Source organism: Sorghum bicolor, chromosome 2 (genome assembly GCF_000003195.3).
Source record: "Sorghum bicolor cultivar BTx623 chromosome 2, Sorghum_bicolor_NCBIv3, whole genome shotgun sequence".
In the NCBI taxonomy this organism is placed as follows: Eukaryota; Viridiplantae; Streptophyta; class Magnoliopsida; order Poales; family Poaceae; genus Sorghum; species Sorghum bicolor.
In genome coordinates this window covers 66,283,638-66,301,296 of record NC_012871.2, presented here as the reverse complement: position 1 = coordinate 66,301,296, position 17,659 = coordinate 66,283,638, and the positions used below count along the sequence as shown (strand labels likewise).

The window sequence follows — 17,659 nt, the reverse complement described above, 5'->3', positions numbered from 1 at the left end:
ATTGATCTTGCTAGAGGCCACATACTATACGGTAGTATTTTATGGTCTATTTGGATTACGACCTCAGTCCTGATGTGAGACAATTGAAATCGGACGCGGGGGCAAATTTTAACCATGTCCTAATAATACACAAATTTGATTGCAAAAATACTACTAGTACTATACATAAGCATAAGTCATAAATAAAAGTATTGTTTGTTGATTTATTATAAAAGAAAAACATTATTAAATAACTGGTAGATTCCACATATAAACTCAAGCAAACAGTCTCATAATTATGTATCGATTGCTCTAGAGGGGATGAAAATGGGACAACTATTTTCTAATATCCGTCCGTCTAAAAACGGTCAAAACATAATTTGAATAGTTCTTATCTAAATCTAAAAAATTAATATCTGATTGTATCTAATATCCGATTAAAAAATAGGGGATATGGACAATAATGTATGATACTAGTATCCACTGTATCCGATCGGATTTGATCGTGAATCGGTTGCCTGATTTTCCAAGCAAGGAAAGGCGAGAAAAGGAACGCGGCCCGCTAGCGGCAAGCCGAGATCCATCCTGCGCCTTCGCTTCAGCCGTGAGCCCGCAACCGACCCGCCGCAAAAGACCAAAACCCTAGCCGTCACAGCGCCGCCCCCGAATCATAAACCTCCAGCCTCGCCGGCGGCCATGGCGTTCTCCGGCAGGATCAAGGAGCTCATGAGGAAGTACGGCAAGGTGGCCGTGGGCGTCCACCTATCCGTCTCGTGCGCCTCCATCGCTGGCCTCTACGTCGCCATCAACAACAACGTCGACGTCGAAGCCGTCTTCCGGAGGTTCGGCATGTCCCCTGGCGTCACCGTTGACGGCGAGGCCTCACCCGCCCCTGCCTCCAGCGACGGCCCCCTGCCGCCCAGACCCAGCGAGGTCCTGCAAGAAGAGACGGAGCGGGAGCGGCAGCCCCGCAACAGGACGATGGAGCTCGTGGCGTCGAGCGGCGGCGCGCTCGGGCTCGCGCTTCTCTGCAACAAGGCACTGTTCCCCGTGAGGGTCCCCATCACCATCGCGCTCACGCCGCCCGTCGCCAGGGCCCTGAGCCGCTGGAGGGTCGTCAAGAGCTGATTTGTGAGTCTGTCGACCGCTTCGGATTGCCCTCTGCAATTTTAGGATCAGAGTCAAACTTTGTTGCAACCTTCAACTTCAATCTGCTGTTGGATGATGTGGCCGATTTATAAGGTTTTGTTGAATAAATGGTGTGACAATGTAATTTTGCAGTGTATCATGTATGTGATTGTCTCTGGGAAACATGAAATTGGAGAAGAAAAATCAATTGTTTTGGTCTTTTAGCAACACTATATATAATTTGTAGTCCCTTGAATTCACCAGATTTGAGTTGATTCCAGAATTGCAATTATCTTTGGGCGATATCAGTGCTCCATATGTCTAGATGTTTCCTTTTTATTTTATTTTTTACTTTTAATGTCTGGGAACTATTTAGTTGATATCCTTTTCCCCAATCATTCTACTTGCCAATTGTATCCAGAGTTCGTTTGTGCTAAAGTTGTTGTCTTATTTTTTGGACTGGCTGATTTTTTGGCTGGCGCTGATGTTGATGCTGATTTGTTGTGAGAGGAAAACTTTGTTCCATAACTGGAAAAATAGTGTTGATAAGTTCAAGTGAACTGAGCAGGGTTGCTGTGCAACTGTGTAATGTTTATCCAGGTAGTTGCTTGAGCTTTCTTGTTACTATATACAACAGCTTAGTTTTCTAGTGGGACATAGGGTTGCTGCTATTAACATACTTCCAGTTTCAGACTGAAACATGGTCTGAAAAACTATGTGTGCAGAAAATTGAACAATGAATTTTATTGCCCTATAATTTTTAGGGCATACTTTAATGATAACATTATGGGTATATATATATGATCTCGTTGGTCAAGGCTGCTTAGCATATCTTGTGTAGCCTTGTTCGTTTGGCTGATAAGTTATGACAGAAAGTACCGTTGGCTGATTTGTTGTGAGAGAAAAATACTGCTGAATGACTAGCAGATTCGGCTCAAGCAAATATATTAATCATTAAATTGCAGCTTGAATTTCTTTGATAGAAAAATTCAGCTTGAATACGTGTCTATAGAAAGCTCCTAACAATACTAACCTCACCTCTGTACACGATCTTCAGGTGTCTTTGCTGCTTTGGGAGATAGGTGCGTGTGCGTCCACATCCAGGAAATCCTGCAATGGGTTCAAGACCGAAAAGGCTGTGAAGTACTCGTTTTGCTGTTTAGCACTACAGAAGATGCGTTTGTTATTTGTGGTCACGGACCCTGGAGCCAGGTCTCATGTGGAACTCCCGCTTATTCATCAGTTAACTGTGAACTCAAGCTGATTTTGTAACATGAACACAAAAGGTTAGGGACGAAATAAGCACTAGAATTGACGCAGGAGCTTTATTCGCTTTATTATTATGTGACTTTGCCAGTTTTGTCTGAACTTTTCTTGTCGTTGATTACGGTTTGGCCTCTTTATCTTGTGTGTGTGAAATCAATCCACTATTCTCTCGTCTGAATGAATTTATGAATATGTCTGTCCTTCAGACGTTCGATTATGCACGCGTGAAGTCTTTTTTCGACCTAGGTATGAATCAAGATTCGTGCGCTGAGAAAGGGTTCTCCGCTTCTCCTGACCGTCCGATCGCTCCGTTGGCATATGGTGCCTGTTGCCGTAATGCCGTCATCGCCCATTCGCCCACACGAGCGGGCCGGCCGGGAGCCCAGCCAGAGCCCAGAGTTACTTCGCGGCCTGAGTCCTCGGGACCGGAGGTCTCGCTACCGGCAACCGGCGAGACTGGCGGCCGCGTCCTCCGTTCCTCTCCGGCGACTGGCTCGAGTCCTCTTCCCGGCGGAATCATGATCGTCTGCGTCGCCGTCGTCGGCCACCAGGTCAGGACCCTCACCGCCCCACTCGACCCTCGCGTCCGATCGTGCAGATCTGGCCTGATGCGATCTCGTCCTGGGCGCTGCTGAAATTATCGACTTAAGAACTTCGCCTTTGCGTTTCCGTCGGTGCTGCAGAACAATCCGCTGTACCTGCAGAGCTTCACGGAGGCGGACGACGCCCTCAAGCTCCACCACATCGTCCACTGCTCCCTCGACGTCATCGACGAGCGAGGTAGCTAAGCGTCTCTCACCCCCGCGTGCGCGCCCCCCGCCGAGGCATCGTGATCCAGATCTAGATGGCCTTCTTTTTAGCGGGCTGTGAGTAGCTGGGAGTTCTAGTTAGTTTCTGCCTGTTGAAATTATGCTAGTGTTTGTTGCATGCTGTAGATTGTAGTCATTTGTGGAGGAGATCACGTTCGTTTAAATTGCGTGCTTGTTGCTCTGGAGTTACTAATTCAAAACTGAAATTAGAAGCGGACACCACCAGTTTCAGGTTAGAAGAATCAAAATCTACTCTTCCAGTTATCTAGGGCCTGCCATTTGCCTGCGAGTCCTCCAACCAAACAGGCCCTTAGTTACTGGAGTGAGCGTTTCTCCAAGGGAAAAAAAAAAGGTACTGGAGTGAGCATTAGAACTTGACAATCGATCCAACTTGTACAAATGGGGGGAAAACTCAAATCATGTGGCATATGCGGACAAAAGCATGCACTTATCATTTTGCAGACATGCATAGAAGCTTAGTGGTTCTAGATGATTATAATGGACAAATGCGATGGTTGATTCCATCTTATCAGACTAGTTTTAACTCAGTGATTCCTTGGCGTATAGAAATATCAATCTCCTTTTTCTCAGTGCTGTTTGGCTATCGTTTTCTTATTTGCCTCGACATTCATTCTGTTGACAGTGAACAATCCTAAAAGGAGTGCGCCTACGTTGAATGAGACATTTTTGGGTCTTCTGTACCCAACTGAGAACTACAAAGTGTAAGTTTATTCCAGGTTTTAGTTATTTGCTTGATTTGCCTGATGACATCTGCCTCCATTGGTTGCTGAAGTTTAAAAAATCTATTGGTTCTATTTTCAGAAATTCTTGTACTTGGATTATTCACAAAGAAGTTAAAATAATGACTATCAACTAAATATTTATATGTGTTCCCCTGTCGCCAACTAAATATTCCTGCTGATAGCACTGACATTCTTAATCTGGCTGCCAATTGCTAGGAAATTGATTAATTATTATGATATATTATGTGCAGGTACGGCTATTTGACAAACACAAAGGTCAAATTTATCATGGTCACGACTGATCTTGATGTCAAAGATGCAGATGCCCGAAATGTAAGCTCCTCAGTGCTTTGACTGTACCATTTTTTAATGAAAAATGTTAATATATGTATCGAACATGTATACAACATATATTATACTAGAAGCATACCCCGTATGTTGCTGGGGGAATTGCGGATGAATTAAAATGACATCAAACTGAATTACTTATATGAAAGAATAAACTTATAAATTAATGGTAGTGGATGACGTGGCATACTAAAGAAAACAATTAAATGCAAGTGATAGTGGATTGCTGAGGTGGACTGCTTGCATGTCGAGATAGAATGGCTAGTGGGTTTAGGATTATAAGACATAGAATATATTCTATATAGAATATAGATATAGATATATAGATATAGCTATAGATATATAGATAGATATAGATTTCATTGGGTAGTACACAGATATTTTGCATTAATCACAGCTGCTCAGTTTCTCCGTCTAGCAATGTAAATCAAGTGTTCCCTGAGAAGTTCTAGACGAACTGTTTCTTCTTTCTAAGGATGCACTGAAACAAAATTTTGTAACCGTTTTTATTTTACATGAGGTTTGATGCTCATGCTTGATCTTCTATGTGTGCAAAAGAATACCAGTTCATTTCCATTTCTGTTTTCTCAGTTTTTCAGGAAGTTCCATGCTGCATATGTAGATGCCGTCTCAAACCCGTTCCATGTCCCAGGGAAAAAGATTGCTTCAAGAAGCTTTGGTGCAAGAGTAAGCACCATCGTGAAATCCTTCGGTTCAGGGATAACCAGTTGATCGAATGCCACTTTTGCCAGACTTCCTGTAATCAAACATATGTGTTCTACCTGTTTGACAAAATCACTCCCCACTGTGTACTGCTTGTATGTTGAACGTGATGCTAGTTTGGTACTGATTGCTGAACAAAGAAAGATAGTGGTTCATTCATTCAAAGATTGTGCCTTTTCTTGTTCAGTGCATCTGATCTGTGACCCATCATGGCGTTGTTACTTGTTGTCTTGCATGGTCTGCCTCTTGCAGTCACGACCTGTCTAGCAGAAGTAAAGCCCTATTTGAATCTCATTTCTAATTTTCTTATCTTATTATTCTCATTTTTCTTAGGAGACCCAAACAGGGCCTCGAAAGCTCTTTTCGAAGCATGGGCCGCTACGGGTGAGTTTCAGTGCAAGTTCATTGAATGGCTTGCTAGAATGAGGTCTTGTTTAGTTCAAAAAAATTCCGGATTTTCCATCACATTGAATCTTAAGCACTAAATATAGATTAAAAATAATTAATTGTATAGATTGTCTGTAATTTATGAGACGAATTCTTTGAGACTATTAGTCTATAATTAATCAATAATTATCAAATATAAATAAAAGTGCTACGGTACCTAAACACTAAAAAAATTCATCAACTGAACAAGACCTGAGTTCTGCCGAGTTTCTCTGTATACGCGTGTACAGAGTGCAGTTCGATATTTGATATGGCGGCTTTTCATCAGGTAGATTAGATAGAGCCAACAAGAATTTCCATGCAAGAAGAACCTTCTATATAATCTAGGACCAGCAGACCATGGGCTGCTATTTTCTCTGATGCCAAAAGAGTTCGGTTAGTTTGGGTTAGACTTGACTATCACCTCGTCTGATCAGTCAGTCAACTGTTGCATGCCCAGCCAACGAAAAGAGAACCACACTTCCACAACACGATGTTTTTGTAAAAGGATCAGGCCGGCCTTTGCCCTTCACAAACAAAGGGGCTTATCTGACCCCCTCCTCACTCATGAGAATTGTGGCCACGTAAATTTGTGGGTGGCCACATACTGCGTCAGTTTCGCAGTGTCGGACTGCCACTGCTCCTGTTACCCATCGCCCGTTGTGCCGACAGCAGCACGCCCAGCTGCTCAATGATTTGCACAGGGAAGGAACCCACGATGGGGTGGGATCCATCCATACAGATTTGGCGATTCAGTTTTACTACATATAGAGCTTGTTTAGATACACTTAAAAAACCTAAAAGTTTATAAAATTCTTCATCACATCGAAGCTTACGGCAAATGTATACAGAACGTTAAATATAGATAAAAAATAACTAATTGTACACTATAAATCGTGAGACGAATAATCTTTTAAGTCTAGTTAGTCCATAATTATACAATGTTTGTCAAATACAAATGAAATATACTTTGGATCTAAACACACCCATAACTGCTCTGGCCAGGCAAATAATTCAGCACTTTTATTATATAAGAGCAGCTCCAGTGTATGCGAAAATCGAACCATGGGAGTGAAAAGTCGAACCGAGCACACTGCAGCAACCGAACCATGTGTATCAGATTTGAAACCGGATGCTACCGAAGAGTCAACCAAAGCTACATAAAAAAATCATCTCTCAAGTGCAAGATGGTATTAGACCAGCAGTGACAGATTCACATCCTATCTAGAGCTGACACGTGAAAACAAAAACAAGAGTAGCAGGCCCCACAAACCGATGCTCACATAGTGGGCATCGAACCCTCTGACACGATGCTGTTTGAGCAGAGTAAAATCGATTTATACACTGGAGATGCCCTAATATAAATAGATGTCATTCTTAGTTAGACTGTTAGACAAGTATATTTCGGTTTTCTGTCGCGACCATGTATTTTGCTAGCTTCATAAAAGATGTGTTATTAATCAGTGTTCTGAAATAAAAAGCAAAACACATAGACCAGAATAGTTATTATTATTTTTTCAAAAAATGAATAGTTATTAAAATGCACCAGAAAGAAATTAATATGCTCAATCACATGATGAGAAGACGGTAGGCTACAACCTTTCATTAGTGTAGCTGCATGAAACTATAATCATCATCTTGTTCTTCTTCACTAGGTGCACGTACAAAATATTATAACTCTTATTTGTTACCATTTATGCTTCAGTTTGCTGATTAATCCCAAAACTACACAGACGAGCTTGTTTAGCCTCTCATGAGTTTAGTTCCTATTAGTTATCTCTTGGTCTCTATTTACTTCTATTTAGGCACACATTTAAAACCAAGATAATCACCTTATCAAAGGTTAGTATATTACAACCACAAATATCTGTTTTCTCTGAACATTGTATAGACCTAGCATATCACTGCAGCAATATCACAAAACTAATTATCTCTTCTGATCTTCGATGGCTATTTAGCATGTTTACAAAAAAAACTGCATGCCTACAGTGCATGAGATATGCAGCGCAGCAGTGATAACATGTGTGAGCCTACGTGTTACACATAATGCACGCACACTCATCTCTATGAAGTATGAACATACGTATGCAAACCCTACCCCTATGAGAACATCGGAAGGATTGAGCCGGTAGATCACAAAATTCACGAAGTCACCACAGACGCCTCGCTGTCGACGGAGACATCGTCTACCACTAAAAAGCATAGTGTCGTTATATCCTGGAATAAATTCAGGAAAATACGAACACCTGTGCTAAGTCGAGGACTAAAGTTTCATATTTCAACTTTAACATTTTGATAATAAACATATAACTAAATTTGTCCATCTTCACTAGTATGTGCGCGAAGAAACAAATGAATTCTCTCAATCCTATGATGAGAGAGATGATAGGATAGCATCAATATACAACATTTCATCATAGGAAGTACATGAACATATAATGGACATTTTGTCCATCTTCACTAGTATGTGCGCAAAGCATCTAAACTCTCCAGAATTGTTCAGCAACTATACTTATGTATAGTGTCTAATCAACACACTCTCCTCTCCTCCCAATTATGGTGAATGAAAAAAACATGAGAATCAAAGTAAATTGGTTGCCTAAATTAAATCGAAATGGAAATTGAACCCCTACAAAAACTAAGGCCTTGTTTAGTTCCCAAAAAAATTTGGGTTAAGGTACTGTAGCACTTTCGTTTTTATTTTACAAACATTATCCAATCATGGAGTAACTAGGCTTAAAAAATTTATCTCACGATTTACAGATAAACTGTGCAATTAGTTTTTGTTTTTATCTATATTTAATACTCCATGCATGTGCCGCAAGATTCGATTTGACGGAGAATTTTGAAAAGTTTTTGGGTTTTGGTGGGAACTAAACAAGGCCTAAATGTGAACGGTTAGGACTTAGGTTCTACTTCAACCACAAAAAAAATCTACGGACATGGAAAATTCTATATCTCTCTATGACCATTCTGATTAACATGTATAGCAACAACAATTTCTTAAAATCAAGATGAATCTATCTGTGCTCGCTCCGACTAGTGAAGCACAACCCCTAGCATGAGTCATGGAAAACAATGCCACAATGTTATCTAATCCAGTACCCCACCCATCCGCCAGCAGTGCACATTATAATAGGTAACTAATGATATGCATGCGCCACGCTTTGACAGAGCACATCACAAACTTTGTCTGATCATCCATGGAGCAAGTAGCATCAACAAGACCCTGGTCCCCAACCTAGAGCATCAGAACTAAGAGAGATCAGGGTCAGCAACAAGAACTACTATACGATCTATATATATTGGACATCATTCCTCTAATATTTATTAAGAGACTAGGTTACAAGAGTCTAACTCTAACTCTAACATATACTGCTAAACACAATAAATCCTAACGTGGACTTGTACATAATATTCATATACATATCTAACATCTACAAAGTATGGAAATTTGACTGGAATATGCATTCAGGTACATACGAGCTACCTAGCTCACATGCGTGCATAATCTTCTTGTTTCCGCGAAGAAACTACATGTCACGCCGCATTTATGGGAATGTATGCTTGCAAGAATTGCTTAACCTTTTCTTCATTTGCCTCCAATCACTCAACGATTCATTCCAAAGAGATTGGGAACGAAGTTAGTTTATTCTGTTGACCATTAACCATGGAATTAATCATTCGATTCGGCAATGATAATATACGTACACGTGCTAAAGTATCTCATCTGGAAAATCTAACTTTTCTTCACAATCACACGATGATGGCAAAAAAACAACCTTTAGAAGCTGCAGCAATCGCTATCCGACACATGAACTTCATCAATTCCTCTGACATTTCAACTCCAAGTTCCTCCCGTGTCGATGTCATTTCTTGAGAAGGAATAGGCTATGCCATACTTCCTTTTTATGGAGTTCCTATATACGTGTGTCCTGTTGTCATGAATAGATTAGCTTGCCGAACTGAACATCCTATCATCATAGGCTAGGCCACCAATGCAAGTTACGTTTTCCCATCCATATACACATACACGTCACCAAGGACTGCTGCTGCTGGTTTCCATATCTGATATCTCCACGTGAACGACTTTCGGTGCGAACTGCCATTTCCAGACGTCGTTTATACCTATAATACTGGTCGGCAACTAGTTTTTTTTTTTGTGATAAAACAACTACTAGGAGATATAGGTGCAGGAGCGGCAGACGCCATCCGCCCATCGTATAACAAGCTACTAGTAACTAACACCCGTTCCGTTACTTTGCAGAATACCAAACATGAGTGGCACACAGTTTCCACACATGAAACCTAGGAAAATTATGAAACAACTCATTATGTACCTAATCAAAGTGCCTTTAATTTTCCCACTTTGAAATCAGTCATTAATATATACTGAAAATTTGTCGGTGGAGTAAGTTTCTTTGCCAACATGCAAATACCACACTAAGGCCTTGTCTGGTTCCCCTTAGCTACTCTTTAGTGACTAATGGAAGTAAACTATTTTAATTTTTTTAATTAATGTGTTTGAAACTTTAGCTACTAAAGTAACTAAAGTTTAGCTGGCTAAAATTTAGCAAGGAGGACCAAAGAAACCTAAATAAAGACCTGAAGGGTGTGAAGCCAAACAAAGCAGACTTTGAGGCTTTATTGAGCAGATCATAAAATTATTGAATTAGACTGAAAAATGCTGTGCGATGGATTATGAGCCATTCATTATTCTGTGGCTGCGCGCGCGCATGCGGACAGTAGAAAATGTGTGATTAGCACACAGGACTTATTATTGCCCCCACAGAAGTACCAGCGTTAATCATGTTCTAGTGGATTGATGCACGATAACCATACCCTTCGACAGTGACAACAGTAAGCACCTTGTCTTTTTTATTTTAGGGAAAAAATGAACAGTACTTATAGACCGTATGTACAAATCTATTCGCTTGACTTATAACCCATACTTTTTTTTTGTTAGCAGCAGCGTTTTTCTCTCACAATAGATTGACAAATATTATTTTCAGCCATGCCTTATCAGACAAGAAAACTAGTACGATATTAGCGTGCATGACCAAAAGCAGGTTGATTTGGACTGAAATGTTAGTTTCAGGAGCATACCATACTCGCATATCTAATATACCGTACATGTATTTGGTGTTTCTATTGTGCTGACGATAAATGAGGTGCTCCTACTTTGTTGTTTGCCAGACGTGCATTAGAATTAGGCCTTGTTTAGTTTCGAGATTTTGATATTATAGTACTTTCTTTTGTATTTGATAATTATTGTCTAACTATTGACTTACTAGGCTTAAAAGATTTGTCTCGTAAATTATAGATAAACTATAACAATTAATTTTATTTTTGTTTATATTTAATGCTCTATGCATATGTCGCAAGATTCGATATGACAAGAAATTTTGAAAAGTTTTTGAATTTTAGGGTGAACTATATCACACAAGCCTGGAGACAGCAGCTCGTGTGCATAATAAAATACCGCAACTAACGTAGTGCTTGCCTGCTGCCTGGATACTACGACTTGATCGTAATCTCCCGCTAGCCATCGTTGCCAATTCAAAGCAAACGTCAGACGGTTTATGTAAATTTTATAATCTCTGATCTTCGGAGATCTCCGCTTCCAAAGTTGAAAACAGCCGCCAGCGAAATGCCGCTTTGAAACGTTCCAGCACTCGCCGGAAACGTAGCGCGGCCACCGCCACCGCCACCGCCACCCACACCACACCACACCACACCTCCATGGACCATGCATGCATGATGCTTAGCCTGCTTGTACTACTTCGTATCGTATTCAATTCAAAGCTTGTGTACCTCGTCTGTCTACTCGTATACATGCTTCGCATCGCAGCTGCAGCGATCCTGGAATGCTGTGGCGGACGGCGGCGACGGCGGATGGTTCCATTTTCTAAACGGCTCCACGTACGGATCCCGATGAACATTTGGGCAACGGGGGACAGGAAAAATGGGATTGAAAATTCAAATTGGGAGGCCGGCCGGCCACACACAAGACCACACAATGGTACTACTATAGGGGCACCAGCGCGCACTTGGCCGGGGAAGACTTTCAATTCGTGATCTGGAAATAAATATCTTGCTGGCCCAGTTCGGATCCAAAATTCGAATTCAAAACGTAGCAGCAGCACGACGAGCAACTTTCTGTACAAGCTAGCTTCGCTTTCTTGTCTTGTTCTGGCCCCCTTTGTTGTGGCCTTCTTTCCTTTGAAAAGCAAGAGGACTGACATTGCAAAACAGACCCTACTAACCTTCGATAATTACACAAGAGCCCTTCCCTCCCATCTGTCCTACCCTCATCTTCCTCCTCCGTCCTCCCTCTAGATTCTAGTTCAAGTCTAGAAGCACTGATCTCCGTCGTACCTGATCGTCGTCGTCCCGGTCTCCGGCGCCTCCGGCTCGTGACCCCGCTTCCTCTTCCTGGCGTTGCCCGCGTCCGCGTCGGCGCCGGTCGTCATCACCGGCCTCGTGGCGGCGTAGACGTCCGACAGGAGGCGGTACCTCTTCCTCGCCCTCCTATCCAGCTCCATCGTCCCGATCCCGACACCGGCCACCACCACCACCTCCTCCTCCCGCTCCTCCCACGCCGCGGCGCCCGCGCACGTGTTCACGGACCGCGGCGACTCCGACTCTGCCGCCTCGTCCCCTCCGCCGCTGCCGCTGAGCTGCACGAGCTGGTCCGCCACCGCCAGCTCCGCCTCCGTGAACAGGGCCCCGAGCGCGAGCCCGGGACCGATCTCCCACCCGCCCGCCAGCGACGCGCAAGCCACGGCCATCGCTGCCCTGCGGGGTGCGGGCTGCGGCTGGTTTGTTGGCTTCGTGGAGAGAGAGGAGAGGGGAGGGGAGGCGAGCCCAGTGGAGGATGGAATCCGGAATTATGGGGTGTTGGCTGGGCCGATCTGCAAGAACCAGGTCGGAGCCCGGCGGACCGCGCGGGGGCTTTATAGCGGAACGAAACCGACTCGGTCGGTCTCGCCGCCGGGTGCGGTGCCGCCGAGGTCTAGTAGACGTTTGGGGTGGGGGCTGGACCCGTCGGTGCGGCTGGCGTGCGGGCCCGGGGCCCGTGCTCGGGACGGGGACGGACGTGGGGTGCGGGGTCACCTGACCGTTGGGTGGGAGTGGACCGGCTCCGGCTGCCAACGGGAGGCTAACGCGTAGCGTGCGGCGCCGTGGTGACGACTCGCGTGAGCCGCGACGTTATCTCGACCTCGCACAGCCACGGGCGCACGGCCAAAGGTGGTGGACAGGCGGGGCGACCATTCGGTTCAGCTCCGGTCCACTAAAAAACATTTATTATATAGCATCGAATATTTAAATACGTACATAGATTATTAATATAGATAAAATAAAAAACTAATTACATAGACTAATTAGATTTTGCAAGACTAATCTTTTAGGTCTAATTAATTCATAATTAGACACTAATTGCTACTAACACATGCGCTAATAACGGATTACTTAGGCTTCGTAAATTCGTCTCACGGTTTCCTAACGAATTCTATAAAGGCACTCTCAATGCTAAAAACTACATGTAGTTTTTTATACCTATTAATTTCTATAGACACTATGTATGGAAACTATAGTCCCAATGGATAGTTTCTATAGAATAATTTTTTATCCAATCACATTCATTCTCTCTCTATTCTTAACCAATCATATCACTTCATATCTGGGATGTCGTGTAGACATGGTTTCTAACTTAGACCTAGTTTTTATGATTTTTGTTCTCTCTTCAATAACTATCTTGCCACATTAGCAAAATACTTAGGTGGTACTATAATTAATGTCTACATGATGGTTTCTGCATTGGGAGTGCTCTAAGTATGTGAACACCCATACACACCTTTATATGACATTCTACATATTACTCGTAGGGAATTCTCCGGCGTCTCGGCCCCTCCACGTCATCACCGGTTTAGATATGACAAGGAAAAACTTTTGAGCCCTCGTACGTTAAAAAAATTTCAGCGTCAAACTAAACAAAGCGTTACTACTCGATTATTTGCCTAGCTTCAATGCAATGTGTTGTATTGTACCTCCTGCGTGCTCTAGGGCCTTGTTTACTTCCGAAAAGTGAAAAAATTTCGATACTGTAGCACTTTTGTTTGTTTGTGATAAATATTATTCAATCATAGACTAAGTAGGATCAAAAGATTCGTCTCGTGATTTACAGCTAAACTGTGTAATTAGTTTTTGTTTTCGTCTATATTTAATATTTTATGCATGTGCTACAAGATTCGATGTGACAGGAAATCTTGAAAACTTTTTAGTTTTCAGGGTGAACTAAACAAGGCCCTAGACGTTTTAGGCTTTGTTTACTTTCAAAATTTTTTGCAAAATAGGAATAACAGTACTTTTGTTTATATTTAATAAATATTGTCCAATCATGAACTAACTAGGATCAAAAGATTTGTCTCACAAATTGCAGGTAAAATCTGTAATTAATTATTATTATTATTATCTATATTTAATGCTCCATGCATGTACCGCAAGATTCGATATAATGTAAAATCTAAAATTTTTAGCAAAATTTTTTGGAACTAAACAAGGCCTTGTTCAATCATAATTAACTAGGCTTAGAATATTCATCTCGTAAATTATAAATAAACTATATAATTAGCTTTTTATTTATATTTAATGCTCTATGTATCTAAAGATTCGATATGATGGAAACAAGATCTCATTGTATTTTTTTTAGGGAAACAAGCTGAAAACTGATCGTTGTGGAGGCTAGCGCGTAGCGTGTGCGGTGGGTGTCGATTCACGTGTGCCGCAACGTGATCTCGATCTCACACGGGCAAAGGTGGTGGAAGAGCGGGACAACCAGGATTCGGTTTAGCTAGGCCTTGGCTAGTTCTAAAAAAATTTACAAAATATTTTAGATTTTTCATCACATTAAATCTTACGATACATACATAAAACATTAAATATAAATAAAAAAATAACTAATTATATAATTTATCTATAATTTAAAAGATAAATCTTTTAAGCATAATTAGTCTATAATTAGATAATATTTGTTAAATATAAACGAAATTACTACACTTTGTATTTTGTAAAAAAAATTTGAAAGCAAACGACGCCTCAGTCACTAATCGAAGTCTCGGACACGGACACGCACAGTCGGACTCGCTTTTTTGTCGTGCTTTAATGTGCTGCCTCCTGCGCATCTTGTAGAAATTTAACTGGAGTTCTTTTTTTTTCGCGAAACAAGCTGGTAAATAATCATTTTGGATGCATACAAGGACATGTCAGTCACTTATTCTCTCGGTCCTCAAAAAATTGTTGTTTTAGAAATGATCTAGAGAAATGTATGTCCAGATTCGTTTCAACTACAATTTTTTAGGACAGATGAAGTACTTAACTAGTAAATGATTCTCGAGAAAGACAATCTAGACATATCCCTCGTATTAAAAAACAAAATATTTTTGTAGGAGAAAATATCTAACGTTTATAGTTCGATTATGTACGCACACCGTGCATGTCCTAGGCTCAATTAACCGGGGATTCTCCATTGAAAAGAAACGATCAAACAAATCCAAGTAGAAAAATGGTGGAATGCATGCGTGGTTCATGAGCGACAAAATTGCAGTGGAAGTCTCAAACAGTTGGCAAAAAACACTTGGCATCCTTGAAAAATTAGCAAAAAGGGCAAAAATACATCTCCAACAGTTTGGCAAACACATTTGACAAATTAACACGCTTGGCAAGTTCATGAGCCGCGCTCGTAGCTATCCGCCGCGCGGACTCGCTTGGCAACGCGCGATCCCTCTTCTTCTTCTTTCCCTTTCCCGCGCGGCAAGTGAAACTTCTGGCCCGTCGTCTTTTAGGTCGCCCTCGTTGTTCCTCCCAGACCGGCGTCGTTTGAAGGACCGTCGCGAGACCAGGTGCTCCAGCCGGAGATCGCGATCTGAAGGTGTGCCCCGCTGCACAGGGAAACTTTACACTGGTGCACAGGAAACTTTCCACTGGTAAACAATAAACTTTCCACTGGTATATAAGAAACTTTCTATTAGCGCACAAGAGGTTTTCCACCGGTCTACAGAAAACTTTCTACTAGCGCACAGGAAACTTTACTTTCCACCGGTATACAAGAAACTTCACACAAGAGGGTTTCCACCGGTCTTCTTGCGCGATCCGGTGGAAGGGAGATGGAGAGTCCGTCGGTTGCAAACAGGTAATTGTGGGCCTGTTTTTTTATGTTTGTTAAGTCATTTTAGCAAACTATTGGAGATCATCAAATATTTGACTTGTTATTCTTTTTATCAACTTGCCAAAAGTCAAGATTTGCCAAACAGTTTTTGCTAAACTGTTGGAGATGCTGTGTGTGCATTTACATGACAAGGAATGAATGAAAGATAACAACCAAGAAGTCCTCATAATTCGCAAATAAGGTAACGGCTAACGGCAATAGATGCACGGTCGATTGCGACCTAATCGCCAATTGGGGATAGCCGGGTAAACCACGGAAGAGATCCTACCGTGCCTCGCGAGACGGCGAGAGATTGCGTGAAAGTTATGCAGTACTACTAAGGCCTTGTTTAGTTTGCAAAATATTTTACAAAATTTTTCATATTTTTTATCACATCGAATCTTGCGGCACATGCATGGAATACTAAATATAGATAAAAGAAATAACTAATTATATAATTAACCTGTAATTTGTCAGACGAATTTTTTGAATTTAGTTAGTCCATGATTGGACAATATTTGTCAAATACAAACGAAAGTGCTATTATTTCTATTTGTAATTTTTTTAAAGTAAACAAGGCTTAAACACGTAGGTAGGTGCATGCGTTATTTCCATGCATACTGTGGGCGAGATCGCGACTAGCTTTTTATTTCTCTGTTATTTTCTTCTAGATAAGGGAACAAAACTATTTCTCTGATATAAGCCAAAGATTTTTTTTTTCTCACGAACAGTAGCTACAAAATAGATGCGATGTTGTCATTGGTCTTTTGTTATTTCGCTTGATGCACCTCTGACTTGTGCACAAAGCAGCAAGCCACGGTTTTGCAGGTAGCAAAGGGACAAAAACCAGTAGCTAAAAGCTCTGTCTGCATCCACATCGAGATACCGCTGGGTTGATAAGCTATAGTTAAAAATAATAATTAATAGATTTGGTAAATAAGCTTAGCAAGTCACACCATCACCGTGACGAAATCTTGTGGACAACTGCGCAAGAAAGCGTGCATCGCACAAGCACAGGCAGAGGCAGGCCGCCGCCCCGTCGTTGCTCGAACTCACGCGCATGAGTGCATGACACGGCACGGCACGGTCGGCAAAGCCTGGTCCTGGACCTGACAGACCTGTTGGCGCAGGTAATATAAGGCCGGTTTAGATTGGGAAGAAAAATTTTTTGGGTATCACATCGAATGTGTCGGAAGGATGTCGGGAGGGATTTTTAGAAACTAATAAAAAAACAAATTACATAGCTCGTCAGGAAACTGCAAGACAAATTTATTAAGCATAATTAATCTGTCATTAGTATATGTAGGTTACTGTAGCACTTAAGGCTAATCATGGAGTAACTAAGCTTAAAAGATTCGTCTCACGATTCTCAACTAAACTGTGTAATTAGTTTATTTTTTTATCTACATTTAATATTCCATGCATGTGTCCAAAGATTCGATGGGATGAATGAAAAATTTTTGGGTGGGGAACTAAACAGGGCCTAAATTTTTGCACGCGCACCACGCACCGCATGGCCCAGGATTTGTCACGGCCTTGGCCTTCTTTGTGCTGGCCCGTCTACACAACTGAGTTGTTCACTCCAAAAAGCAAAAAGTTTTTAGAATTTTCCATCACATCGAATCTTACGGCACATGCATGAAGCAATAAATATAGACGAAAGTAAAAACTAATTACACAGTTTAGCTGGAAATCGCGAGACGAATCTTTTGATCCTAGTTAGTCCATAATTAGATAATATTTGTCACAAACAAACGAAAGTGCTACAGTACCGAAATCCGAAATTTTAGCTTCTGCGAGCCTGGGCTCTCGTTTGAGATCCAAAGCCCAGTTTAGATCAAAACGCCTCCACAGATATATATAAGGCCTTGTTTAAATACACCTAAAAACCTAAAACTTTACAAGATTCCTCATCCCATCGAATCTTGTGATACATGCATTGAATATTAAATGTAGATAAAAAAGATAACTAATTGGACAGTTTACTTGTAAATCACGAGAAAAATCTTTTAAGCCTAGTTACTCCATGA

The 17,659-nt window shown here is 41.6% G+C and overlaps 3 protein-coding genes across 3 annotated transcripts; 2 read left to right on the top strand and 1 right to left on the bottom strand.

The window, feature by feature from the left end:
• Positions 462 to 1,410, top strand: LOC8054980. Its single transcript, XM_002462710.2, has one exon. The coding sequence runs from the start codon at positions 676 to 678 to the stop codon at positions 1,105 to 1,107; it is 432 nt and encodes a 143-aa protein (XP_002462755.1). The 5' UTR covers positions 462 to 675; the 3' UTR covers positions 1,108 to 1,410.
• Positions 2,598 to 5,182, top strand: LOC8063329 (trafficking protein particle complex subunit 2-like protein). The gene is made up of 5 exons (XM_002462709.2): positions 2,598 to 2,924; positions 3,057 to 3,153; positions 3,826 to 3,904; positions 4,177 to 4,258; positions 4,865 to 5,182. Exons 1-5 carry the CDS (start codon positions 2,622 to 2,624, stop codon positions 5,003 to 5,005), a joined length of 702 nt encoding a protein of 233 aa, XP_002462754.2. The 5' UTR covers positions 2,598 to 2,621; the 3' UTR covers positions 5,006 to 5,182.
• Positions 11,378 to 12,377, bottom strand: LOC8054979. The gene has a single exon (XM_002460545.2). The coding sequence runs from the start codon at positions 12,211 to 12,213 to the stop codon at positions 11,776 to 11,778; it is 438 nt and encodes a 145-aa protein (XP_002460590.1). The 5' UTR covers positions 12,214 to 12,377; the 3' UTR covers positions 11,378 to 11,775.

What these genes read in the sequence shown, in the direction of transcription:
- LOC8054980 (XM_002462710.2), top strand. Translation starts at nt 676, where the DNA reads ATGGCGTTCTCCGGCAGGATCAAGGAGCTCATGAGGAAGTACGGCAAG.
- LOC8063329 (XM_002462709.2), top strand. Translation starts at nt 2,622, where the DNA reads ATGAATCAAGATTCGTGCGCTGAGAAAGGGTTCTCCGCTTCTCCTGAC. An exon ending in CCAACTGAGAACTACAAAGT is followed by an intron (nt 3,905 to 4,176) that starts GTAAGTTTATTC and finishes TATTATGTGCAG; the next exon opens with GTACGGCTATTTGACAAACA. An exon ending in AAGATGCAGATGCCCGAAAT is followed by an intron (nt 4,259 to 4,864) that starts GTAAGCTCCTCA and finishes CTGTTTTCTCAG; the next exon opens with TTTTTCAGGAAGTTCCATGC.
- LOC8054979 (XM_002460545.2), bottom strand. Translation starts at nt 12,213, where the DNA reads ATGGCCGTGGCTTGCGCGTCGCTGGCGGGCGGGTGGGAGATCGGTCCC.